Source organism: Mirounga angustirostris, unplaced genomic scaffold (assembly GCF_029215605.1).
Source record: "Mirounga angustirostris isolate CCGP_5_RB_7025 unplaced genomic scaffold, mMirAng1.0.hap1 SCAF_4, whole genome shotgun sequence".
Lineage (NCBI taxonomy): Eukaryota > Metazoa > Chordata > Mammalia > Carnivora > Phocidae > Mirounga > Mirounga angustirostris.
In genome coordinates this window covers 145,179,032-145,205,630 of record NW_026991712.1, presented here as the reverse complement: position 1 = coordinate 145,205,630, position 26,599 = coordinate 145,179,032, and the positions used below count along the sequence as shown (strand labels likewise).

The window sequence follows — 26,599 nt, the reverse complement described above, 5'->3', positions numbered from 1 at the left end:
TGATTACAGCTTACACTTGAACACAGATGTGAACCACACGGGTCCACTTACACACAGATTTTTTTCAATACAGGACAGTACTGTAAACGCATTCTCTCTTCCTTATGATTTTCCTAAGAACATTTTCTTTTCTCTAGCTCACTTTATTGTAAGGACACAGCTTATAATACATATAACACACAAAATATGTGATAACTGGATGTTTATGTTAATGGGAAGATTTCCGGTCAACTGGAGGCTGTTAGGTTTTTGGGAAGTCAAGTCATATGCATTGTTCAAGGGTCAACTGTCCTATAAATTTCAGGAGGCAGGTTAAAGGACACATCTGGCCAAGGAAAAATCTAGCTGGTTTCTCAGCGTATTGGGTTAACTTTAGTAAGAAGTGCTTCCTTTCCCTCCAGAATGGACACCAATATAAGCTAATTGTCAGCATTAAGTCTTTGGTTAAAAAATGTAACAATTCAATTGATGATGAATACTCTTAACAGAAGGAATGACGGAATGACTGGGTTTCTACATCACAGTATGTATCTACCAGTACAGAATCCTAAAATTGTTAGTGCTAGAAGAGGTCTGAGAAGATGATCTAGGCCCTTCCCTCCATTTGTAATAATGAAGAAACTCAGGCCCGGAAAAGTCAAGTGCATTTCTCTGAAATTACATAGCACTGAAGCAGCAGTCCAAGGCCAGAACTCCTATTTCGAGGCTCGTCGCTGAGGTAATGTACAATGAAGACCTAAGCAAAATGCATGCATGAGGGAGACATTCAACAAATGGGTCATTCCTCTCAGAGAGAAATCGGTCACAGAACGCTGCATGGCAGCTTTATGCGTTAGATGTGATCCTGCCCATTTTACCAATGGAAAAAAAAAACAAACCCTGAGATCCACAGAACACCAACTTGTCCACACCACACAACTGGATGGTGGCGTTGGCCAGCCTGGAACCTGAAGCTTCTAGGTCTAAGTCTCTTGTTCCCTTCGCTATACCACACTGCCTCTCTTCTAGGATGAAAAGTGAGTACTTTAATAATAACACAAGATGATGTTACGTAGCCCATACATGGAACCAGTTCTAGGAATTTCATCTCAACCGTTTAACTGAAAATCAAAAAAGGCCAAGAACATTCTGGAACCGCTAAATTACACAGCATAGTTGCTGAGCATCCAAATTCTAATTTTTTACCTGTTTGAGCTTCTTTCCCTTTGCTTCATGATGCTCCACCCTTTGACTGCATTTCCTAGTGGGGACTGGCACAGGAGTCCGGCCTTTCAGACTAAACCTGACCAAGCACCTGCTTCTTCAAACGCCTCCCACCCCTCCTGGTATAAGTTCAGCTCACCTACCTTCTGGTATCAAAAGCCAAATGAGGAACAGTTTTTGTTTGAACAAAAGAACCTTCTCTAAAGAGGGCTCAGGGTACGCTGTGAAGATCAGTTGGCTCAAGAGTTCTGCTCAGTTTTAGAGGCTGCCTTCTCAGCTTAAGTTTCGAGTCAAAATGAATGGCAATCATCTGTCGTCAACTTACTGGGCAAATAAGAAGTTCCCCTATTTGAAGTGCAGCTTTATGATCTTCACTGTAATATTATTGAGTATTTATTTCATGATCTCATCTACCTATGATTCTGAGACATGTATGAAGACAACCACAAAGCCTTCGTCCAGGGCTCCAGATTACAAATCTGCATTTGCCCTTGCGTTTGCCCAAGTCTTGAGAGATTAAAAAAAACCTGTCACATTCAAGATTTCTTCTGATCCTTACAGCAACATAATTAAGTGGCCATTTTGCTCACCGTTTTGCAGATGAACTAACTGAACTCAAAGGATGAAGGGCCTTGAGCAGAGTCCATGCAGAAAAAGCTGGACCTGTCTAAAACTGCCGAGCCCTCCAAGTGCATGGGTTGGAAGGAGGCGCTCAGTAAATAGGTGGGATGAGGGACAGGAGAGAGGGAAAGCAGGGGCACAGACACTCAGCATGGATTTACCGAATCTCTGCATTTTGCTCCAGCCACGTACTGCTGGTGTCCTTTCTGGGGAACCACGGTCTCGTGGGGTAAAAAGGTGCCCTCAAAAATCTGTGAACTACTTAGTCTCGGAACCAGCTCCAAATCCAAACAAGGCCGTGGAGCAACAAGACAGTATCACTGACCAGAAGAGTCCAGCCACCTCTCTCCACTTGCTTTGGTGCAAATGGGTAACTTGGAAATGGGGAGAGGCAGGGCTTTCTGCAAACAGCTTCAGGTTTTTCTGATAAGAACCCTGAGTCTGAAAGGGAGATGGACTCCAGTCATGCCACTGAAAATCAGGCATCCACCCAAATCGACTTCAGCGTTCATCTCAGAACTTCCACGTGGTTTTCTCACCTATGAAATGGAGATAAGCTCTTCATGAAGGTTACAGTGAAGAGTACACACATTTATATTGAGAAGAGGCTAACAAAGCTTAGAAAGAAAGATGCTGGGCGCCTGGGTGGCTCAGTTGGTTAAGCGACTGCCTTCGGCTCGGGTCATGATCCTGGAGTCCCGGGATCGAGTCCCACATCGGGCTCCCTGCTCAGCAGGGGGTCTGCTTCTCCCTCTGCCCTCTTCCCTCTCGTGCTCTCTCTCTCGCTCATTCTCTCACAAATAAATAAATAAAATCTTAAAAAAAAAAAAAAAGAAAGAAAGAAAGATGCTCCTCCCTTCTTGCCTGGGAACGGCCTCCACCGCTCTCCTGTCACCTGGTACACCAGAACCAATGCTCGGAAAACAGGAGGTGGGACATATCATGTAACCGAAAGGAAAACAAAATCAATTTCAGAAAGACTAGAGCACAAAGATTCTTAACTGTATTTATAAAAGCAATCAGTTGGCAAAGACAGCTGTTCAATGGGAGGTAAACTCCCTTCAGAGTTCTCGGACACCAGATTCTTTTGGCCTTCAAACAAGAGGGGACTTCTGTTTTTTGCTAAGAATTTCACATTCCAAGAAGGTATGTGAAACAAGCTCAACTGCTCACATATTTCCACTCACATAACACTTATGTAGCACATCAGCTTTTATTTTTTCCAGATAAAAGGAGATTAAGCTTGGTATATATTCCTGTGAGAGAATAAACAGAAAACTATGTTTCTCTTTTTTTACTATATTAGTGCCCTGTAATCCAGACCATATGATCCATAAACTATATAAAAATTAAACCATACTGACAATCTTAGGCAAAAAGTGAACCAAGAAGAAATAATTTTTTTTTAGGGCTGTGTGTAGGGGATATTAAAATCACATGTTGTGTTATTAATTTTCTTTTGGAAGCCAAACAGAGTTCTCCTGCATAAATTTCTCAAGTATGTACCTTACAGTTTTTCCTATTAAAGGCAGGTGAGGCATTAAATTAGTGATGTGATATTTTGGTCTATGCATAGGGGAGACATGGATAAGTCACTCTGAAAATGACTTTGTTGGCATGTTTGTTTTTTCTTTTTTTTAATAGCAAGGCAAATACTCCTTAAATAGATAGCTATGTGCCTCAGAATAAAATGCAGGCTCCAGTTATCACCTTTTTGAGGTAAACAAAATCATTTATTCCAACAGACCAACGTGAGTAAACATAATCAACAGCTAGGTAGAGAATATTAGCTTTCGGGGGACACAGGGAGAGTTGGGGCAGATGAAGTGAAATGTGCAAACATCCACCTTACTTGCACTGTTAATGCACAACACTGTCCCTGGCTAAACTGCAGCTGATAGGTGTGTCTTCCTGCAAATTCCTTCACGCTTCTTTCCCCTTTAATAAGAATGCACCATCTATCAGGACTGCCTTCTGAAATCAGAAGACTGGAAGAGGGGACGAGAACAATGAAACTCTACAAAGGCTGTCAGGCATGTTTCTAGCTTTGCTTTCCTAATCAAAGTAGGAGGTAGGAGGGTACTCAGCACAGGCCGTCTGGGAAGAGTTTACCTTACCACCAACAAAACACACCAGTAAACACTGGGAAGCCCCAGACAAGTTTACAGCAAACAGTTTCAATGTGTTTAGTGTTCTCCTTGTACTCCCCCAGGACCAGGGAGGGCCTTTTAAAAATTCAATAGCTGGCAGCGGACTTTAAATACTAATCTTCCCACTGTGCAGGATAATAAGCCCGCGCAGCCCACAGGAAGGCAGGCCCCCCAGTGACAATTCCTTTACACAGCATCTTAACGTCCAATTTCTATGAAGAGGTGGGAAGGGAATTTGCCACCTGAACTAGTCACCTCTCTTGCCTTCCACAGAGCACAATTTTACCCACAGCTGTCTCCCAGTACCCAAAGGGGACAATTCTTATGTTTTAATAATTCCAAGTGTCCCATCTTCCTTTGACTCCCAAACGTACTACGGACAGTCAAGCCAAGGGCAGACCGACCTCAGTGAGGACCTTGCTGCAGAAAAGACTCATGAAACACGAGAGAAGTGTAACTCCAGCCCACTAAGTCTCTGGTTTGCACAGTCTGCACGGACAAATCCATTTCAAAGGGGACTTACGTCTCCGTGCAGGAGTTCTATTTTAAGGGAACTGAATTGGGAACACAGATGTTTCTTCAGTTAGCAGAGTTGGCAGAACTGCTCCTGGACCAAATCCGAGTTCTTAATGCAGGAAAGGGCCTTAGGAGAGCATCTAATTCAACCCACTCACTCAACTGATGAGGAAACCGAGGCCCAGGAGGCAAGGAGGTGGCACGCCCAGCAAGTGGCAGAGTAGCAGTGTTCTGATGACAAGTCCTGTGCGCTTTCCATTACACCATGAATCGCTTTAAAAAAAAATATTCTACTCTGACTTCAACCCTGCAACTCCTGTAGATTCACGTCAATAGCTTTCTCCCCGCCCCCGCCAAGTTCATGAATCCTCCTCACTCCCCGCTCAATTTTTTTTGAGCGCCCACAGCTCTTCGGGCTGGGGCATCCAACTAGTGTGGAAAACAGAAATGGACCATCGCCTTAACTTTCTGAGACTGCAGTTAATCGTGGTCCCCAAACACGATCCTGATCTTGGATTGCTTTCCCGGTGCCTCAGTTTCCTACTCGGTGAAATGGGGCTCCTCACCCAACCCGCATGGAGTCGGGGCGAGGGCTGGTTGAAACGAAGTCGGTGACACCTCCTACCGCCGGCACACAGTAGGCGCCTAACAAGTGGTAGCTGAATGGGTGCCCGCATCAAGCCCGCGGGGCGCAGCTTCCAGCCCTCCCCCCCCCGGGGGGGCGGGGGGGACGTGCGGTGTGTGCAGGGGGAAGCCAGGGAAAGGCCAGCTCGAGTCCGGCCGGCCGAGGCGGCGGGAGCGGAAGGGCTGGGTGTTTACCCACAGCCAGCGAGGAGGCTGCGCGGCTGCAGGCAGGGGCCCCGCGCCCCAGGAGATCCAGCTTACTCGGATCGGGGGCACCAAGCTCCGCGCGGGCTCGGGGTCACGGTCCCGCCCACCGCCCTGCGCTACGAGGCCGAACCCACACCTTCCGCGGGAGCCTGCCTGCGCCTGCGGCCGGAGGCGGCTTCCAAGGGGCCGGGCTCCAGCGGCCCGGGAGAGCCTGAGCGCGCCCCACGCCCGCTTCCAGGCCGGGAAGTCGGCGGCCCGGGGAAGGGCGGGCGCGGGTGCTCGGGGCGGCGCGAGGGCTCCGGGGCAGGGCTGGCAGGGGGTGGGGGGGCCCGGGGCTGACGGCGCGGGGGCGCGGGGCGGGGGCCAGGCTCACCCATGAAGAGGCAGAAGAGGTCGAGGCAGACGAGCAGCACCCGCTTACTGCCGCCCTTCCTCGGGTTGCTGTTGAGCGCCGGGCTGCCGCCGTTCTTGCTCTCCGGGGCGATCGCCTTGTCGTACTTGTAGTTCTGCATGGCGCTGGCTGCGGCGCGAGCCTCCGGCCCCGCGAGGACGCCCAGCGGCGGCAGCCACACACCCGCGCGCGCGGCCCGCCTCCCGGCCGCGGCTGCTCGGGGACGCGGAGGGTCGGGCCCCGGCTCGCGGCGCGGCGCGGCGGCGGCGGCGACGGTGCAGCCCGCCGCGCGCTTCCCACTGCAGCCCGGGCTGTCTTCTGCTCCCCGCTGCTCCTCTGCGCTCCTCTCTCGGCCCCAAACCGTCCGCAGGTCCAGGGGGAGGAGAGCCGGCTGCCGAGCAGACCCTGCTGCAGAGCTGTGCTGCTCGGGGCGCGCTGGGCGGGCGCGGGTCCGGCTGCGCGAGCGGGGGAGTGGGCAGCGCGGGCGCCCGGCCACCTTCCTCGGCTGCTGCGTACTTAATGAATGGGAGCCGCTCCGAGCCCCGCCGCCCCGGAGCGCCTGCCCCAACTCCAACTTTTCCTCCTCCTCTTCCTCCTCCTCCCGCTGCCGCCGCGGCTGCTGTTGTGGTCGCCTGGGTTTGTTTCTGCACTTTTATCGCACGAGGTCCTTTTAAAAAAGAGAGAGAGGGACAGAGGGAAAGAGAGGGACCTCCTTACTTGGCTCTGGAGAGATCCCGAAAGCACAGCCCCTTCCTTAAGCTGCCTAAGACGTAGGATAATTAAGGCCACATTTTCCCCCACCCCCTTCAAAAAAAAAAAAAAAAATCCTAAAAGGAAAAGTTACTCTCAAACCAGAGAATCCGGGAGCCCCTAGCGTTCAGAAACACCAAGTTGTCACAAAAAGAAAACTATATAAATAAAAAGAAACATTTTCTTCCTGGCCTTGGGTCGGGCAAAAGTTGAGGCTGTAGAGCGAACACGCATTGCATTTCTCCTCCTTTATAGATTTGGGGCTTTCAAGTATTTGTTTCGCTTTGAATCGTATTATCCTGAAAATACTCAGGGAAAAACGCTCAGCACCCGATACTGGGCTGGAGTCTGAGAATTTGAACTTGAGACACGACTCTGGAGCCAGACCTTGTAGATTTGAGTTCTGGCTGTGGCTCTGTGCCTCAGTTTCCCTATATGTAAATGGAGATATTAACTGTTTCTCCCAAATACAGTAATTGTGAAGACTGAATTAGTTAATACCTGTAAGCATTTAGAACAGTTCCAGGTACATACAAGTGCTATATAAGGGTTAGCCGTGACCTTTATACCTGTTTCTGAGGTGAAGGCGTCCCAAGCCCTCAAGCCTCTCTGCTGGTTCAGCTGGCCTCAAGCCTGCCCATACCACTATTTTGGGGGTTGAGGGGAGCCCGGGACAGCAGGAGTGCTCTCTGGAGGTATCATCTTTAGCTTGAGTTCTGGGGCAATCTAATGCTTTGCTTTAGAAGCTGTAATATTATTTCACATTATTTTGTGTGAGTTCGTCTTTCTTCCAGACAGAATGCTATATAAACATTCCCAGGGCATGGGTCTTTCCCTATATCTTCTATATACCTAGCAGAGCACTGGGCACCCAATGGACGATAAATGGATATTTATTCCAGGTGTCTCTTTTTGTGCATCCAGAAATAGAAATAGCTGTAGCTTTTTGATACATTTACACTGACTTGTGATGGGGTTCGGTAACCACTATATCCAGCCACAATCAACCACTTGTCCTTTCTGGAACACTCCTTTCAACACTTCACATCCCTGCCCTCCTACTCCCTCTGCTTATGATGCACCTCTATCCCTTCTCTAGCTAGCAAAATGCTTCTCTTGCTCTAGAGTCCCCTGAAATGCCATATTCTCTCTGAGCCCTTTCTTGACCCTCAGACAGAGTTAACTTTACCTTCAACACTTTGTTTATAACACTTTTGTGGCACTTATCACAGTCTGATTTGGCGTTATAGTTAGTAAGACCAGTCAGCTCTGTGGATTATCAGCTCCACAGCATCTCCCCAGTACCCAGCACAGGGTTTGCTGTCTGTTGAATTAAGTTCAGGTCCAGACTGGACAACAGATGGGGCTGCCAAAGAAAGGCAAAATCGCTGTCTTCTGGAATCTCCAAGACAATTCTGGAGGTGGGGCATCAGATGCCTGTCAGACACCGCACTCTCAATTCAAATAGCGTCAGGTAGAACTAAGCCAGGATAACTAAGAGAACAAATTCCTTAGATAGCTTTTTTGTGACAAACACCTCTTGAAATGTTAAAATAGCAGGAACAATACAATGTGATTATTGACATTTTGAAAGGAATTCAGGGATTCCAGTGTCTTTCCCTTGCCCACCCAACCCTCTTTGTAATTATAATCATCCTTGAAGTTCTAAGTCACCAAACCCTATCTTCGGAATTCTAAGCAAAGCTAAAAGCAAATGCAAGCCTTCTTGAAACTGCGGACCCCTCTCATCTCCCCCCCTCCTTGGGCACCTGTGCCACTCAGGTGGCTGCGTATATTCCATGATATACTACTCTGTTCTATCATTAGAATTTTAGCATTTCCTCCCTTTACATTTCCTGTCTGCTTTTCCTTATCTGTGAAATGACTTCTATTAATTTAAGAATAAACATTTTTAAAAGCCAGGCTTTTACCCTAGCTAAATGGTATTACAACTCCTCAATCTAGTTGGTCCCTAAAGCCATTGGGTAAGACTGTTAACTTTGGGGCGCCTGGGTGGCTCAGTTGGTTAAGCGACTGCCTTCGGCTCAGGTCATGATCCTGGAGTCCCGGGATCGAGTCCCGCATCGGGCTCCCTGCTCAGCAGGGAGTCTGCTTCTCCCTCTGACCCTCCCCCCTCTCATGTGCTCTCTCTCATTCTCTCTCTCTCAAATAAATAAATAAAATCTTAAAAAAAAAAAAAAAAGACTGTTAACTTTGGCTGGCACTAGATTGAATGCTAGGAACCTAATATTCAGGTCCTCCGGATTGAACTCAGCCACTTAATAAGAAGGCTAAAGTCTGGTGTTCCAGGAGCAGATAAGGGGGAAAATTAATGGATGTTTAAATAAGTTTTATATTTCCATTCACAGGGCTCTGTGGGCTATTGTTTTTTCAGAACAAAAAGATCATGTTAATTGATGCATGTAGTTGTAGGCGAACAAGTATTATATTTGGATTATTCTTCAAGGGAACAGAATACTACAGATACTCATTAAAATTGACTTGAACAAGTCATAAGCACAGTGTCAATATCATTCTTCAGATAATAGGAAGTTAAACCATCTAACCAGACACGTAAACTGGAAGGCCTCTTTGCTTTAACCCTAAAATGGAACAATCTAAGTTAATGCAATGGAACAGACTTCCGTCGTTTAGAATGGTGTCATTTCAAAGTAATTAAGTAATTAAAATTCCTGGTACACATAGTTGACCAAAATTCACACCTGAAAATGGCATCCAGGTCACTAAACTAGTCTGTAGAAAAACCGTAACATCAGCAGGGGTAAATGCCCTTTTAAGATTAACTTATTATGTGTGGTAACAACAGTGCATCGTTTTTAAACAACTGATGCTTCCCAAGAGATTTAAACGGCTTTCATTTCTCAGATCTCTTGTTACCTCATAATTTTATTTCTCTTCCTCTTTAACCCCTAACATTTAAGAATTAATCATTTTTTATTTTTTGAAAAGGCCTGAATTGGCTCTGGAAATATTTAGGGGAAAGATAACTGAGTGCCTTTCTGGGAGAGTGTATAGTCCAAAGGTCAAAGCAAACCGTTGAAAGTCACATAAAAAGACAGATAAGTTTTGGCTCTGAAGTACCCATTTATCCAGTTACCTTAAAACCCATTCGCTCCACCTCGGTTATGCTAAACAAAAATTGCTAGCTTGCTTTTTTAAGTGCCGGCTGCAGCATCAGGAATGCTGCATAGGAGCGAAGAGAAGCCTCCACAGTGACGCACCTAAGAAAAGACAGGAAGGAGCAGGGAATTTGAGGTCTGAGCATCTTGGATCATGCTGTTTGACCCAGGCAAGCTGAGCAACCTCTCTGAATCTCAGTTTTCTCAACTTTTAATTTCAATTTTCATTAAATTTCAATTTAATTTCAATTTCTCTCTGGTTTTGAGGACTAAAACATTAAAAATGAAAGAATACATTTTTAAAATACTTGCTACAAAATAGGCAGTTGACGAGTGTTAGCTGAGTGTTAAGATTTTAAGCGAAGACATTTATCTCTACAATACACCTAGTTTAAATGCAGATATTCAAGAAGTGTTTATCAACTAACTCTGCATATTTAATTTTATTTATCCTTCCCTAAATGCAATGATACCTTGAGCTTCTTTATTCCTATCTTTTTTTTAAATGTGCGATTTACTGAGATTCTGAAGTAAATCAAATATGCTTATTTTTTTTAAAAACTAGTTACATATTGCTTCCTTCAGGGTTGTTTGTGAAACTCAAGAAAAGTTTTTTTCTTGCTTAACAAGAAAGTTTTTTTCTTGCTTAACAAGGGGTACAGCAATGAACAAAGCAGACAAAAAATGCTTTTCTTGCATTTGCTTAAACTAATAATCTTGTACAAGTGAGAGTATGTTCATTTTAAATGCTCTTTCACATCTATTATCTTATTTTATCCTTACAACTCACCAAAGTAGGTGGGGTTGCCTTCATTAGCCCATTTTATAGATGAGAAAACTGAGGCAAGCCCATTTAACTGGCTAGAACTGGTTTTCCCCGTTGGTAAAATGGAAATGATTCTAACCTTAGCTCATAAGGTATAAAATAGAGTCCTTTACAGTTTCTAAAGGTATTACATTCACTGATCTCATTTCAAGTAGGTAAGGCAGAGATTGTTATCTTTGTTTTAGAAATAAAGATACTGAATTCTGGAAAGAAAGGTACTTAGCTTAAAGGTGGAAGTAAGGAGATTCCTGAAGCACCACTGGAATGCCAGGTCTCTTCATTTCTAAACCAAGATTCTTTTCTTTCCACCACAAGGTCTCACCCTCAAAGGTGCCCAGAAATTTCTGCTTCTCAACAGTGGTTTCACAGAGTAAGTTAGAAGGACTGCAGAATTAGCGTCTTGTCTTTGTTTAGAAAGCAGAGAAGTTTGATTTTGTTTTGTCTTTTCTTAATAGACTTGGAAAGGAACAACATTGTTGCACCTTGTGTAGCAGAAATGGAAGAGGGCTGCTCATTATTTGCCAAGCAGTTATTTGTTACAAAGCCGGAGCTTTAAGAACACAAAAACAGGGGTGGTACCGTAAGGCAGCCTGGATTAATGTCAGTATTTTTACCTATTTACAAGCAGTCATCTTTTCTTTAGCTAGAAATTAGGGCAGTTAAGAGCTAACCTTATAATAATTCGGTTAATGTTGTTACTTAAAATAACAGAGTCTAGAATGGATGGAGGAACTTGCAAAGGGAGAAGGTGCAGGGTTTGTCTCTAGAACCTGCAAAACTGGTGCGGCTGATGGTTCAAAAGGAGACTGATGCTGCCACCTTGTGTCACTGTTGAAAACTGCTATGATTCCCAAGGAGTGAAAGTGTCATCAATGGGGGATGGGAAATGGCTGGAAAGGGAATGTAGAGATTTTACAGAGCTTTTCCCTGATCCAGGGATTGGTGATTCATGCAGCAGATGTGTTTAATGAGTATCTACTATGTACCAAACACTCTTCTAGGAAATAGGGGTACAGCAATGGACAAAGCAGACAAAAATTCCTGTCCTCATTGAGCTTTTTAGACCTCTGATTATTTTATATGTATGCACTCATTTAATATTCTAAACAACTCTACGAGGAAGGCTTTCCCATTTTATGGATGAGGTTACTGGGGCACGGGAAGATGAAGTAACTGGTCTAAGATTACGCAGCTACTGGGTGATAGAGCTTGGATTTGAACAGAGGCAGTCTAATACAAGAGTCCCCAGGACTTTAATCATGAATCTTTACCGTGTAAACTTTTCCTCTGAGTAACATACACAGAGATTAGTGGTTGCCCAAGAGGTACTTTAGCTTGTGTGTCTGGGAGGGAGAGGTAGAAGGTTGTATGTGTGTGTGTATGCACACATATGTACATTCATGCATGTTATTCACTGAACTCATATATGTACGTATTCTGTATACATAAGCACTGTATGAATATATGTGTATTTGTTTACTGTATATATATGACTATTTATTCACTCATTTAATCACCCATCAAATTTTCATTAGCACCTATTCTATACTAGAGTTCATGTGAGGTGCTAGAGATAACCAAGTTAAAGCCTATGGTTCCTCTCTTCAAATGACTCAATTTTAGTAGGAGAAAAACATAAACAAATACTTGCAATATTATCATGGCACTTACCATTTTATTGTAGGGACTTAGTTGTTTTTCAAAAGACTATAATCTCCTTCAGACAAAAGCCAACGCTTTGTCTAGCATGGTACATAATAAGCCTTTTAAAAGTAGTTGTTGAGTGAGTGACTAGCTGACGGGTGTAAGCTCCACATTCGGCCATCAGGGAGAGTTTCACGGAGCAGAGAAGTCATAGCTGCATGATAAAGTTGGAAAAGGTCTATGATAACTCGAATACGTAGAAACAAAAGCGTAAAGTCTCTACTTCACATCACACACAAAACATAATCTTAGATGGATCATTGACATAAAAGTGAATGATAAAATGCAGCTTTTGGGATAAAACAAAGGAGAGCATATTCAGGAACTTGGGACAGGCAAAGATTTCTTATACAGGAATAAAAAGCATTAATGACAAAAAAAAGGGATATAAATGGAAACTCATGAAAATTAAGAACTTATATGCGTAAAATACATCTGAGGTCACCAAATTATGGCCAACGTACTGAATTTATTCTGCTGCATGGCTTTGTACAGCCTGTGTGCTCAAAATGGTTTTTACATTTTCCCATGGTTGAAAAAGAGTCAAAGGAAGGCTCCTATGTAATGATATGTGAAATGTACATGAAATTCAAAATTTCAGTGTCCATAAGTAAAGTTTTATTGGAATACAGCCATGCTTGCTCATTTCAGGTACGCTGTCTACAGCTGATTTTGTGCCTCAGTGGCAGAGTTGAGTACCAGCAGTAGACATCACCAAGGCCTGCAAAGTCTAAAATAATTGCCATCTGGCCCTCTGTAGAAAAAGTTTGCTGCAATTAGGGCAGATTAGGAAAAGACATATATTTACAGAGAGCTCCTATCCAGGATATATAAAAAACTATAAATCAGTTGGAAAAATACAGACAACCCCAATTGTTTTTAAAGTGCGGGGGGAGGGGCACCTGGGTGGCTCAGCCGGTTAAGTATCTGACTCTTAATCTCAGCTCAGGTCTTGATATCTGGGTCATGAGTTCAAGCTCCGTGTTGGGCTCCATGCTGGGCATGGAGCCTACTTAAAAAAAAAAAAAAAATAGTTGGGGGGAGGAAGAAAAAGCCTTCAATAAGCACTTTGCAAGAGGATATGCAAGTGGCCAATAAGCATAGGACAAAATACTCAATGTCATTAGTGATTAGGGAAATGCAAATTAAGACCCAATGAAATACCACTATCTACCTATCAGAATAACTACAATGAAAAATCCTGACACTGTCAAGTGTTGGTGAGGATGTGGACTAGCTGGAGTGAAAATTGGTATAGCTACTTTGGAATAGTCTTTGGCAATATCTGCTAACACTAAACATATGCCTATCCTGTGGCCCAGCAATTCTACTCCTAGGGATGTGCCCAACAAAGACAAGGGCATATATCCACCAAAAGACTTGCGCAAGATGATTCCTAGCAGTTTTATTCATGATAACTCACAAATGTCAGTAACACAAGCACCCATCCAAAACAGAATGACTAAATTATACACAGTGGAATACTATGCAGCCATAAAAAAGAACGAACTGCCTCTACACCAAGAAGCATGGAGGAATCTCTCAAACATAATGTTTAAAAAAAGAAATTGACACAAAAATGCCTACTATATTGCTTTATAAGAAGTATGCCAACAGGTAACTAGTCTATGATGATAGAACTCAGAATAGTGGTCACCTTTGGGGATGGGTTATTAACTGGGCAGAGGTATGTGAAAGCTTTCTGGGTGCTTGATTTGGGTAGTGCTTATATGCATATAAACATATGTAAAATTTAATAGTGTGAAATCAATATGTGGACATAAATTTGTATACTTCATTGCTTGTTTGTTATGCCATAATAGAGACTTAAACTGTAAAAGGGTACCCAAAGTAGGAGTGAAATATGACTCAGGAAGGGAACAGATCTGTATGGTATGGATGGGAAAAGGGAGAAATGGAAGAATTTCTTCAATTTTCCAGACTTTATCATTGACTAAATTTATCTATTTGATAGTTGGCCAACAGGTAATTAATAATTCTTCTGAAAATTTAACTTACCTAGTCATTCCAACTCCAAAACAGATGCTAGTCTCACCTTGTCCTTGGACCACATTAATGGCTATGGCCATATGAACATCTCTCCCTCTGCTAATTCTTAGTCATCTACCTCACTTAGTCCTGCATAGGCATTGCCTTCCCAAAACACACACCTATAAAACAATCTTTCAACCTGAAGAAAAAAAGATGGGGAATGTGAGGGAGTCCATAACGAGGGCAAAGTAGAACTAAGACACCTTCACTGAGTATAGTGGACCGAATGGTCACCTCTCAAAAGATATGTTTATGTCCTAATTGTCAGAAACTCTGAATGTGACCTTATTTGAAGGAAGGGTCTTTGCAGATGTAATTAAGGATCTTAAGATGAGGGGCGCCTGGGTGGCTCAGTCGTTGAGCGTCTGCCTTCGGTTCAGGTCATTATCCCAGGGTCTGGGGATCGAGTCCCGCATCGGGCGCCCTGCTGAGCAGGGAGCCTGCTTCTCCCTCTCCCTCTCCCCCTGCTTGTGCATGCGAGCTCTGACAAGTCAATAAATAAAATCTTTTTTAAAAAAGGATCTTGAATATGAGATCATCCTGAATTATGCAGGTGGGACCTGAATCCAATGACAAGTGTCCTTATAGGACACCAAAGAGGAGACATGGGCACACACAGGAGAAGACCCCATGACGATGGAGGCAGAGATGGCAAACACGGAGGCAGCCACCGGAAGCTGGAAGAGGCGACAAAGGGACTCTCTTCAGAAGCACCCACAGGGAGCACTGTCTGCTGGATTTTGAATTCCTGGCCTCCAAAACTGTGAGAGAACACATTTTTGTTGTTTTAAGCCACCCAGTTTGTAGTAATTTGTTGAAGTAGCCCTTACAAATTCATACACTGTCGTTCATGTACCCATTTGGTGACATTGGGTTGCTTCCACTTCTTAGTTGTTATGAATGATGCTGCTATAAACATTTGAAGGGACTTTAACTTTGACAAGAAGGAACATGAAAGTCAATTTTAGAGCTGGGGTCAGAGGAGTGGTGACCTGACTTAAGTGTTAAAAGAATCATTCTGGTTGTTTTGAGAATAGACTGGGCGTGGACACAGGTAGAAGCAGTCTGGTTTGGAGACCATTGCAGTAATCTGGGAGAGGGACAGGGGTGGACTGATTTAAGGTGGTGGTGCTAGAGAAGGTGGTGAGAGACAGCAGATTCTGGAGATATTTTGAAGGTAAAACCAATCAGATTTGTTGATAAAATGGATATGTGGTGGGAGAAAGACATCAATAATGACTCCAAGGATTTTAGCCTGAGTAACTGGACAGATAACAGTGCTATCAATAGAAAGAAAAGGGGCGCCTGGGTGGCTCAGTCGGTTAAGTGTCTGTCTGCCTTCGGCTCAGGTCATGATCCCACGGTCCTGGGATTGAGTCCCGCATTGGGCTCCTTATTCGGCGGGGAGCCTGCTTCTCCCTCTCCCTCTGCTGCTCCCCCTGCTTGTGCCCTGTCTCTCTCTCTCTCTGACAAATAAATAAATAAAATCTTTAAAAAAATTTTTTTTTTTAAATGGAAAAGAGAAAGACAGAGTGAAGCATACCTGTGGAGGGAAGATCAGGAGCTCAGTTTTAGACATGTAAAATTCAAAATATCTATTAGTTATTGAGGATGCTAAGTAGACACATAAGCACATATTATAATTTTATTACATCAAATAGCATATTATTAATTTAATTTTTGCATTTATTCAGTAAATAATTAGTGAATGCCTATTATATGTCAGGCACTGTGGAGAGCCAATGAAGATAATCTAACACTGTTTATGTCTCAGACAGTATTCTACATATTGCCAGTAATCAGCGAAAGCAGTGTGGAGTCCAGAGGCATGAATATTAGTTCTGTCTCTGTTCCAACTGGTTACCTGATCTTGGGCAAGTATCTTCACTCATCTGTGCCTCAGTTTCTTCGACTTTGAAGTGGGGGGTTGTGCAAGATGATAGTCAAGATGCCCCCACCCAGCCTTAAAAATTTTTCAGTTCGCTCATCTGAACTGAAGTCTATTTTTCCTCAGGTGATATCATTTCCTTGAAACTTTGCTGGGGAAGGCAGCTATTTTTCCTTCTTCCGATAATTCACTGGACAAAGAAAAAGTTGGTTTATATACAGACAGTCCCAACTTACAATGGTTCAACTTTATGATTTTCCAACTTCACGCTGGGTTGAGAGTGATAGGGGTTCAGTAGAAACCATAGTTCAAATTTTGAATTTTGATCTTTTCCTGGGCTAGCTGTACGTGGTACGATGCGTACTCGTGATGCTGGGCAGGGGCGGTGAGCCACAGGTCCCGGTCAGCCCTGGGATCACGAGGATGAAAACCTAATACTCTTACAACCATTCCGTACCTATATAACCATGCTATTTTTCCTTTCTGTATGGTATTCAATAAATTACATGAGATATTCAACACTTTATTTATAAATTAGGCTTCATGTTAGATGATTGTCCAGCTGTAGGCTGGTGTAAGAGTCTGAGCATGTTGAAGATAGGCAAGGCTAAGCTATGGTGTTCGGTAGGTTAGGTGTATTAAATGCATTTTTAAAAGAGATTTTATTTATTTATTTAAGAGAGAGAGGGAGAGAGAGAGCACAAGCAGGGGGAGTGGCAGGCAGAGGGAAAAGCAGACTCCCTGCTGAGGAGGGACTCGATCCTGGGACTCCGGGATCATGACCTGAGCCAAAGGCAGACGCTTAACCAACTGAGCCACCCAGGTGCCCCTTAAATGCATTTTCGACCTGCAATTTTTCATTTTACAAAGAGTGGTCAGGGTGTAATCCTGTCGTAAATTGTGGAAGACCTGTATTTCTGACTTACCATGGCCCACTTCCATACCTTTGTTTCTCTTCCATAAATGTAATGCTCTCTCTTCTTCAAAAATTAAATGAATCTTTTAAAATTATTATTTTAAGACTAATATGTATTTAATGTAGACAAAAATGAAAATTATGTTGCCTCTGCTAATTTCTCATAACCCTATACTCACGTGTCAGCGATGGCATTTGTAACATCCTGCCCTTATAATTATTTGTGTCCTTAGAGATGATATATTTTAGGAGGTCAGTAATTGTGTCCTACTCATTTTTACAGTTCTCATAGTGTTCATTTCAGTGCCTCATCAATAACAGACACCCCAGAAATGTATACTGAATTAATGAGTGAGTCAACAAACCATCTATAATAAATTTTTAAAAATCTAATATACAAAACAATAAAATAAAATTTCCTTTCTGGTGTCTGTGGGTGATTTTCCTGCTCTTTTGAGCTTTTATGTAATATTGTTTATGCATTGTTTATGTGATACCCCCTTTGATTTTATACACATATATAAGGTCATTGAATTCTCTCTGGCACGGCAAGATATTTCTGATTTTTTAAAAAAGTAGATAGTGGAAATATTATAGCATTTAGAATCAAGAGTTTTGAACCCCGAGTCTGTCACACAATTATGTATGTCCTTTTGGTCAAGGTGCTCTGTCTCCCTAAACCTCAGTTCCAAATTTGATACAGTAAGAATCGCAGACCTTATACCCTGGGTTGGTATGGGATAGTGAATGTGGAAATTCTTTGTAGATTGAAATGACTCTATTTATTTTATTTTACTTTTTTTTTTTTTAAAGATTTTATTTATTTGAGAGAGAGAATGTGTTCATGAGAGCGGGGAGGATCAGAGGGAGAAGCAGACTCCCCATTGAGCAGGGAGCCTGATGGGGGGGCTTGACCCTGAGACTCTAGGATCATGACCTGAGATAAAGGCAGACACTTAACGGACTGAGCCACTCAGGCGCCCCGAAAGATTTATTTATTTATTTGAGAGAAAGAGAGAGAGAAAGGGGGAGGGGCAGAAGGAAAGGGAGAGAATCAAGTGGACTCAGTGCTGAACGTGGAGCCAACACAGGGCTTGGGGCTCGATCCCAGGACCCTGAGATCATAACCTGAGATGAAATCAAGAGTCAGAGGCTCAACCAACTGAGCCACCCAGGCACCCCTGAAATGACTCTATTAAAAAATCATCTTTAAAAAAATTCTGAGAAGATATGGGGCACCTGGGTGGCTCAGTCAGTTACGCGTCTGCCTTTGGCTCAAGTCATGACCTTGGGGTCATGGGATCAAGCCCTGCACTGGGCTCCCTGCTCACTGGGGAGCCTGTTTCTCCCTCTCCCTCTGCTGCTCCCCCTGCTTGTGCTCTCTCCCCCTCTCTCTCAAATAAATAAATAAAATCTTTTTTTTTTAATTCCGAGAAGATATACTATTATTATTACATTATTTTTACTGTTAAAATGATCAAAATTCTTCAGTGGAAGAGTTTAGCAGACTCCTAGTTCAATGCTAAGACTTGATAGGGATTTGACTTGAGAGGCATGCTCTGCCGTTTCCAAAGAAGCCAGAGAAATATGCTGGTAAAACTTTTGGAAATGTATGTAATCTTAGGGCCACTATGTGTGGCTACACAATTCCAGGATCTCCATTCACATGGGTATCTGTGAAGCCCCCGGCCCTATATAGCGGGGTGGCCGTGGTCCACCATGCAGTTACAAAATGAATGGAAAGCCTAACTATGGAACACCTAATAAGTTCTGTGAGTGTTTTAGGAGAAATATTTATAATGAATTCTTAAGCTGTATATGTCACTCTTTATCATTACTAATAGGAAAAACATAAAGAAAAAGTGTTGAGACAAATACAAGACATTACGTTGAGAGGATAGAGCCTACCAGAGATAAAGAGTTATGGGTTTAGATACAATGCATCCCTCCTTGGCCTAAGTGCTTCCCATCATTTTATTAATGTGAGTCTGGATTTCATTCTTCAATAAGAAGTGTTTCAGAACAAAAGTACAGTTATACTTTGTTAAAAATTGTATATCCCCCTGCTGTACTTTTCATCTCCACGACTTACTTATTTTGTAACTGGAAGTTTGTATCTCTTAATCCCCTCTCTATCTATTTCACCCATCTCCCCACCCATCTCCCTTCTGGTAACCAGAAGTTTGTTCTCTGTATTTAAGTCTGTTTTTGTTGTTGTCTCTTTTTTCTCTTCATTTGTTCATTTGTTTTTTTTCTTAAACTCCATATATGAGTGAAATCATATTGTATTTGTCTTTCTCTGTCTGACTTACTTCACTTAGCATAATGCCCTCTAGGTCCATCCATGTTGTTGCGAATGGCCAGATCTCATTAAGATTGCGATAAAGTTGTTTGGCGTCAGACGGTGACTGCACTTATTGTGGTGAGCCCTGAGTAATGCATAGATTTGTTGAATCATTATGTTTATACCTGAAACTAACCTAACATTGTATATTAATTATACTTCAATAAAAATTATATATCCCAATAAAATCATAATATCTAAAAAATACATGCAAATAGATTACATAGGTACTTTTAAATACATAAATACTGCATTACACATTTTTTCTTATGTACCATAACTGTTATGCTTACTTAATAGCTTTGTCTCACCAATGTAGCCATTCATGGAAATAAGCATCAATTGACTGTTGACTCCTCTTAAGTCCTAAGAAAAAAAACTGTCCTCAAGATGCTCACAGATATTCACTGTGGATCCTAAAGCTCCCAAGAAAGCATGAAGTAAACTGTAAATGGGATTATGTGGAACCCAGCATGTGGGTGTTTAAGCCTCAAAAATAAGAAAAAGGGAGAGAGAAGAAAGAAAAGTAGAAAGAAAGAAGAAAGAAGAAAGAAAGAGAAAGAAAGAAAGAAAGAAAGAAAGGAAGGAAGGAAGGAAGGAAGGAAGGAAGGAAGGAAGGAAGGAAGGAAGGAAGGAAGAAAGAAAGAAAGAAAGAAAGAAAGAAAGAAAGAAAGAAAGAAAGAAAAGGAAGGAAGGAAGGAAGGAAGGAAGGAAGGAAGGAAGGAAGGAGAAAGGAAGAAAGATCATCCCTAATTACATGGGGTAAAATCATCTTCAGGTAGTACAGAATTAAGGCACATGAGTCAATTTGGGGCTTAAGCTGATCTTTCCACAAGAGGAATTGTTTCAAGTAGGACTTTGACTCACTATCAAATGTGTTTCATTCCAGCCAATAGGGAAGAATTCATAAAGCTCTTTGTGAGCCAAATACAAAGCTATGGCTGCTAGAAAGAGAGACCCATTTCCATTCCCGGGCATAGCCAGTGGTATCAGGAGGGGATGAAGCAGCAGTTTGGGAATGAGCCCAGCAAAGTGCCAAAGCACTGGGGGACACCTGTAGCCACAGTACCACTGAGAAAAAAAACTTCATCCTGGAGCCTATGGAAACAGGTGTACACTTGGGGGCTTGGGATCCTAGTGACTTTACTAAGAAAAGATAATAATATGAAAAGTACTCCCATAGTAACAAGAAGAAACGGTCACACAAAGGGACTTTGTTGTCCTTCAATCTCTTACAAGAATGATAAGCCTATTTGCCTTAATAAAATAAAAGGTCTTCCTTTTTAATATTATTTAAACTCAATTTTTCCACTTTTTTAACCCAGCTGGTATGATAGTAATAAAGAAGGCATTATTTTGTAGTTGAATCTGGGCAAAGTATTTTGTCTGATGCCCTAAACTTTGGGTTGGAGTGGAGATAACTATCCTGAGGTAATCACACATAAAAGTTTATGTATGCCCTTGAACATTCTTTCTTGGTCATTCTCCTAGGATAATTAGTAGTTATTCAGATTCTAGGATTTGATATAGAAACTCTCTCTTAGAATAGGGAAGGAAACACAGGACAAAATATTAGGGCTAATGTCTGAGGAAGTTTCTTAACCCCTAATAGGCATGTCTCTGAATTTTTAATTTTGGAGGAAAGTGGTTGTCTTCCTTGAATTGCATTTGATACTGTGATTGGGGAGTCAGATAGGCTGTACCACTTGCTAGTTTGTGTGATCATTGTCAAATTACCTCAGCTCCCTGTCCTTGACTTTCCTGATCTGCAAAATAAGGAGAATTAGGTCTGTTTTATAGTGTTATGGCACAGAATAAATAAAGAACGTACACTGAAATAAAATGCTCCATTCATGGTAACTGTTTTACAGTTCAGTGATAGAATGAGACTACTCCTTATAAACTGCATTCTGTTATGGAGGATTCATGTTTCATGTTTGGTAACTAACTGAAATACTCAAATTTCTAAAATGTATAGACAAATGAGGAAAAGACATTTATTATTCTGTATCAGGCAAATAGATACTTCCAAACAAAAAGAGTGAAAGACAAAAACACAACACTCAGCGCTCATGTAAGCCAGTAAAAATCTTCATCTGAAAAAGCTTAGGAGCCTGTCTAAATTCTCCCTAGGCTTTGTCATCTGACCTCTAGATCATTTGATTGCATCTAAACAGGAGGAAGGGTGATAGAATCTAAACCCCTCCCCTTTGTAACGTACAAGTTGCAAAACTGGTCTGAGGCCTGGGATTGGGAGGCCATACACACAAGGACAATGGAATTAGCTATTTGCTATGAAGTTGTATCTTACAGATCCTCTGTCTTACAGAGGGATAATGAAAAACTGAGGGCAATTAACAATAGAAAATTCACTATGAAGACCAGAGAGCCTATTTGGTATCCTAGAGGTCCCTTTTCTCTTGTAGTGAGAAGCAGAAACAAGCTTCAACCAAATTCAGAATTGAATAGAGTTTCTAGCTTCAAAGGCAATTGAACACATAACCCAAGAAGATCTATTATGCCAACGTCAAGGCCCTGGATAGGAAACCCAGGAATCCTGACACATAGGATAAGGATATCTGCATATTTCTTGAAGATTTTTGTTTCATAGACTTACTTAAATCCTCAGAGCCTGCAAAGGTGATGTATTCCTCCTCACTAAGAGTAATACTGTCTTCATAGAGGAAGATACTCTAGAGACCTCTGCTCCACAGTGCAACTGGGCCCAAACCACCAAGTTAATAGGCATGTGGAATGACAGCCAGGGTCATGTTGAGCCTGATAAGGGAGGACAGGACCTGTACCCCACAGAATCTGTGGGAGTTAGTCAGCATTTTCCACAAGGAACCAGGAGGTACCTGAGGGACTGGATCTTGAGAACATTTTATCAAAGGGGCTGAAACTTAAGACTGAATAAGGTAGAGTTTATTGACTTGGGGGAACTCTCTCTCTCTCTCTCTCTCTCTCTTTTTTAAGATTTTATTTATTTATCTGACAGAGAGAGCATGCACAAGCAGGGGAAGCGGCAGGCAGAGGGAGAAACAGGCTCTCCACTCAGCAGAGAGCCCCATGCGGGACTCCATCCCAGGACCCTGGGATCATGACCTGAGCCAAAGGTAGATGCTTAACCAACTGAGCCACTCAGGCGTCCCTTGGAGGAACTCTCTTGAGATACTAGGTTTAGAACCCTTCCAAGAAACTCAGGGAACATAAAAACTCAATGCAAGAGTGGCTGAAGAAAGCAATGGCTATGCTGAGCTAAGTTGAAATGCTCGAGTTTTTGTAGCATATGATGAACAGAAAGAATAAAAAGCTCAGGCAATGAGCACACTTGAGTGGACATATCCTGTGAGGCTGAAAACCCCATCAGAGGATTTTGTTCCATGGAAGTCCCATAGATCATGCGATTTACCCCGGCCATCAGGTATATGCCAGTGAGAAGCATCACATCACCAAGAAGTCTAGGGGTGGCTCTCATCTGACAGTAGTAGAGTAGGAGAACTTGGCCCATTGATAGGAGGGCATGAAGACAAATGGTAGCGCCTAACCAATGGTTCACAACGATCATCATGATGGGCAAAGGTGATGTGGCATCCAAGAGGACTTGACCTGCAGGGTTGTAGAGATGGTTAGTAAAACACACTGTTCCAAAGGGCAAAATAGATAGGCAAAAAAGAAGTGCTGCTTTATGTCTCTAATCAAAAGAAAGCAAGAATGGATATGGGGCACTGGGGTGGCTCGGTCGATTAAGTATCCAACTCTTGATTTCAGTTCAAGTCATAATCTCAGGGTCATGAGATCGAGCCCCGTGTTAGGCTCTGCACTCAGCACAGAGTCTGCTTGAGATTCTCTCTCTCCCTCTCCCTCTGCCCCTCCCCTGGCTCACACATTCTCCTTCTCCAAATAAATAAATAAATAAATAAATAAATATCTTTAAAAAATAGAAGAAAGCAAGAATGAAAAAACAGAGGGCTGCAGAAAGTAGTCTTAATAAAAATTCAGGATTCCTGGGTGCCTGGGTGGCTCAGTTGGTTAAGCGACTGCCTTCGGCTCAGGTCATGATCCTGGAGTCCCGGGATTGAGTCCCACATCGGGCTCCCTGCTCAGCAGGGAGTCTGCTTCTCCCTCTGACCCTCCTCCCTCTCATGCTCTCTGTCTCTCATTCTCTCTGTCTCAAATAAAAAAAAAATAATAAAAAAAAATAAAGATTTAAAAATTCAGGATTCCTTGCTCAGTTTCTGGACCTGTGCCAGGTACAAAATTTGGAGTCCATTTTAATATAGGTCCAATCAGAAGATAGAAACTCCACTGTGATTTAAACAAGGGAAGGTCAATGTAAAAAGTTATCAAGCTATGATAGAAGAGTAACTATAAGCTATAAAGAGATCTTGGGGCTGAGGGAGAGTAACCAAGCCAGGACAAACATGGACAGGAATTCAGACCTTACTGGAGAAGGTGTAGTTGTAGTCCACTGGATGGTGAAAAATTCTCTGACTTTCAGACCAAGATGGTCTACAGTCACCAGGAAAGCAGGAAGCAGCCCTTTGGGTCACAAGCAAGCTACAACCAGTAGGTGTATGCAGGGTATAAGAGAAAGCTGCTTCCATAATGGAGCTGAAAATTAATGTGCTTCAGTGTATCTTTTTTCTTTTTTTTCTCTATAAGTGCTGAAGTGCTTTCAAGAGGATCCATCCCATGCCACAGTCCTTATAGACAGCCATAATTGTCAAACACCATAGCCACCTAAGTTCCAAAGGCACTTGCGTTATCTGGTACTTCATCACAATCAGCCACAATTTGATTAATTGTGGTGCCATTGCATGCAATGAGTTACTAGTCTCCTGCTTCCCATTAGCAATGTGCTCAGCACTGCACTGAAGACCAGGGGATGACCAATCTAATTCCCAAATCCTAACCTTCTGGGGCCATTCCCATTCTGTATCAGTCTGGATCCAATCAAGAGACAGAAACCACACCATGATTTTTTTTTTTAATGTTATATTTGCCTCCCACTAATAAACCTTTATTTCACTCAAACTGAGCAATAAATCTTCCACACTGAAGTATCTTCCTTGCCCAATTAATCCAAAGGAAAAAAACTGAAATGATTAGTAAAGAAAAATGTAGGGACTAACACACCCTTTTAATATGTTTTTAAATATTTTTAAGGTTTAAAAAGTGTTTAAAGTTTGTAATTCCTGGTAGGAAAACATTATCTGAATGAATACCCTAATGGCAAGCCACTATAGAATGTTCCAGTTGCATGTGGGGCAGAGGGGTAGGGATTCTCTTCAGAGCACCCCAGCTTTCTTCATGAGAAGGTCAGAGGTACACTGGTTTGTATTATTGTGACATCCATTAGGTGATCGTTGCTTTTCCTTCAGCAAGGGCTTTATTTATCAGAAGGGCATTATACTTGATCTCCAAATTTGGCTGACAATTTACTGATGAGATTCATAACCTTTGGATTGCTCTGATATTTTGACATATTCGCTGGGTTCTGGGCCACATCCTGGAAGGCCACCATAACTTCTGGATCCTGCATGGCTGCGAGAACCTCTGGATCACTAAGAATTTCATTGAGCCCAGGCATTCCTGCCATTCCAGGCATCCCCCCTGCCATTCCAGGCATTCCTCCAGGAAAATTACCAGGCATTCCCCCAGGAAAGCCACCGGGGAAAGAGCCATACTGAGCTCCTGATTGTTGTCTGGCTTCTTCCTCCCTCTGGGCTCTCTCATGTTCTTCCCGAGCCTTCTTAACGCTTTCTATTCTTTCTTTGATCTCTCGCTCTTCACGTTTTTGCTCATACTTTCTCTGATGTTCAGCAATTTTCTGGGCCCTCGGTTGAACTTCTTTCAGCACTGCACTAGCATCTTCATCATAATCCAGTTTACAAGCAAGGGCAAGATCATGTGCTGCTTCTTCCCAATGGCCCAGAAGTCTGTGTGCTTTCCCTCGCCACTTATAAGGCTGGGCTGAATCAGGATTTATTTCAATAGCTCTGTCACAGTCTCGAATGGCAGCATTTGGCTTCTGTAATTTGATGAAGACACTGGCTCTCTTGGCATACGGAATGGCCAAGCGAGGATTCAGTTTGATGGCATCTGTGAACAAGTCAATGGCTTTCTGTAGTTCACCATCATTTAGGGCATCAATGGCAGCCACTTTTTTTTTTTAATTTTTTATTGTTATGTTAATCCCCATACATTACATCATTAGTTTTAGATGAAGTGTTCCATGATTCATTGTTTGTGCATAACACCCAGTACTCCATGCAGAATGTGCCCTCCTCAATACCCACCACCAGGCTAACCCATCCTCCCACCCCCCTCCCCTCTAGAACCCTCAGTTTGTTTTTCAGAGTCCATCGTCTCTCATGGTTCGTCCACCCCTCCGATTTCCCCCGCTTCATTCTTCCCCTCCCGCTACCTTCTTCTTCTTCTTTTTTTCTTAACATATATTGCATTATTTGTTTCAGAGGTACAGATCTGAGATTCAACAGTCTTGCACAATTCTGGCAGCCACTTTTTTATCATTTGCCTGATCCATCATTTCCTCGGTTATCTCTACATTTTCATCTCCCATTTCTTGAGGGGCATCAGTATCGGGTTCAATCACACCTTCATTGTCAATTTCTAGATCACTTTCCTTACTTGATGGTTCCTCTGTCTTTATGTTTTCCTCCGCCTTCTTACTATCTGTTTTTTCTTCCTGATATTGTCCTCTGATTTAGTTTTATGAGTGGCAGGTGGTATTTTACCTCCCATGCTCTCCACCCACTCCCGCAGGAAGCGCATTTCCTTGGTGTGCAGAACGCTTGGATCCTGCTTACACATTTTCATGAAGGCCCAAAGCTCGTTCACTTTGCGGGGGTCCATGGACCAGAGGCGGTGGCAGGTGGCAAGCATGGCTGAGGTTGCGGCCCAATTCCAGTCCCGGGTACTAGCTCAGTGTGACTGTGTGGAAGGGAGCGACTGCCGCGAGGCCAAAACCACACCATGATTTAAGAAGAGTAAGTACAGTATTAAGAATAGTTAGGCTAGGGTGCCTGGGTGGCTCAGTCGGTTAAGCATCTGCCTTCAACTCAGGTCATGATCCCAGGGTCCTGTAATCAAGCCCTGCATCAGGCTCCCTGCTCAGTGGGAAGCCTACTTCTCTCTCTCCCACTCCCCCTGCTTGTGCTCTCTCTCTCTCTCTCTGTCAAATAAATAAAATATTTTTTAAAAAGAATAATTAGGCTATGATAAAAGAGTAAGTTTAAGATAT

The 26,599-nt window shown here is 42.8% G+C and overlaps 1 protein-coding gene and 1 pseudogene across 1 annotated transcript in view; both read right to left on the bottom strand.

The window, feature by feature from the left end:
- The window catches only part of PLPP3 (phospholipid phosphatase 3), an 83,851-nt gene extending 77,393 nt beyond the window's left edge, over positions 1-6,458 (bottom strand). Inside the window, exon 1 of the mRNA XM_045897606.3 lies at positions 5,695-6,458. Coding sequence (XP_045753562.1) covers positions 5,695-5,833 — 139 coding nt within the window. The 5' untranslated portion in view covers positions 5,834-6,458. The remainder of the gene's footprint in view (positions 1-5,694) is intronic.
- An 18,116-nt stretch (positions 6,459-24,574) lies between these two features.
- On the bottom strand, positions 24,575-26,211 carry LOC135364005 (hsc70-interacting protein-like; annotated as a pseudogene).
- Between the last annotated feature and the right edge of the window lie 388 nt (positions 26,212-26,599).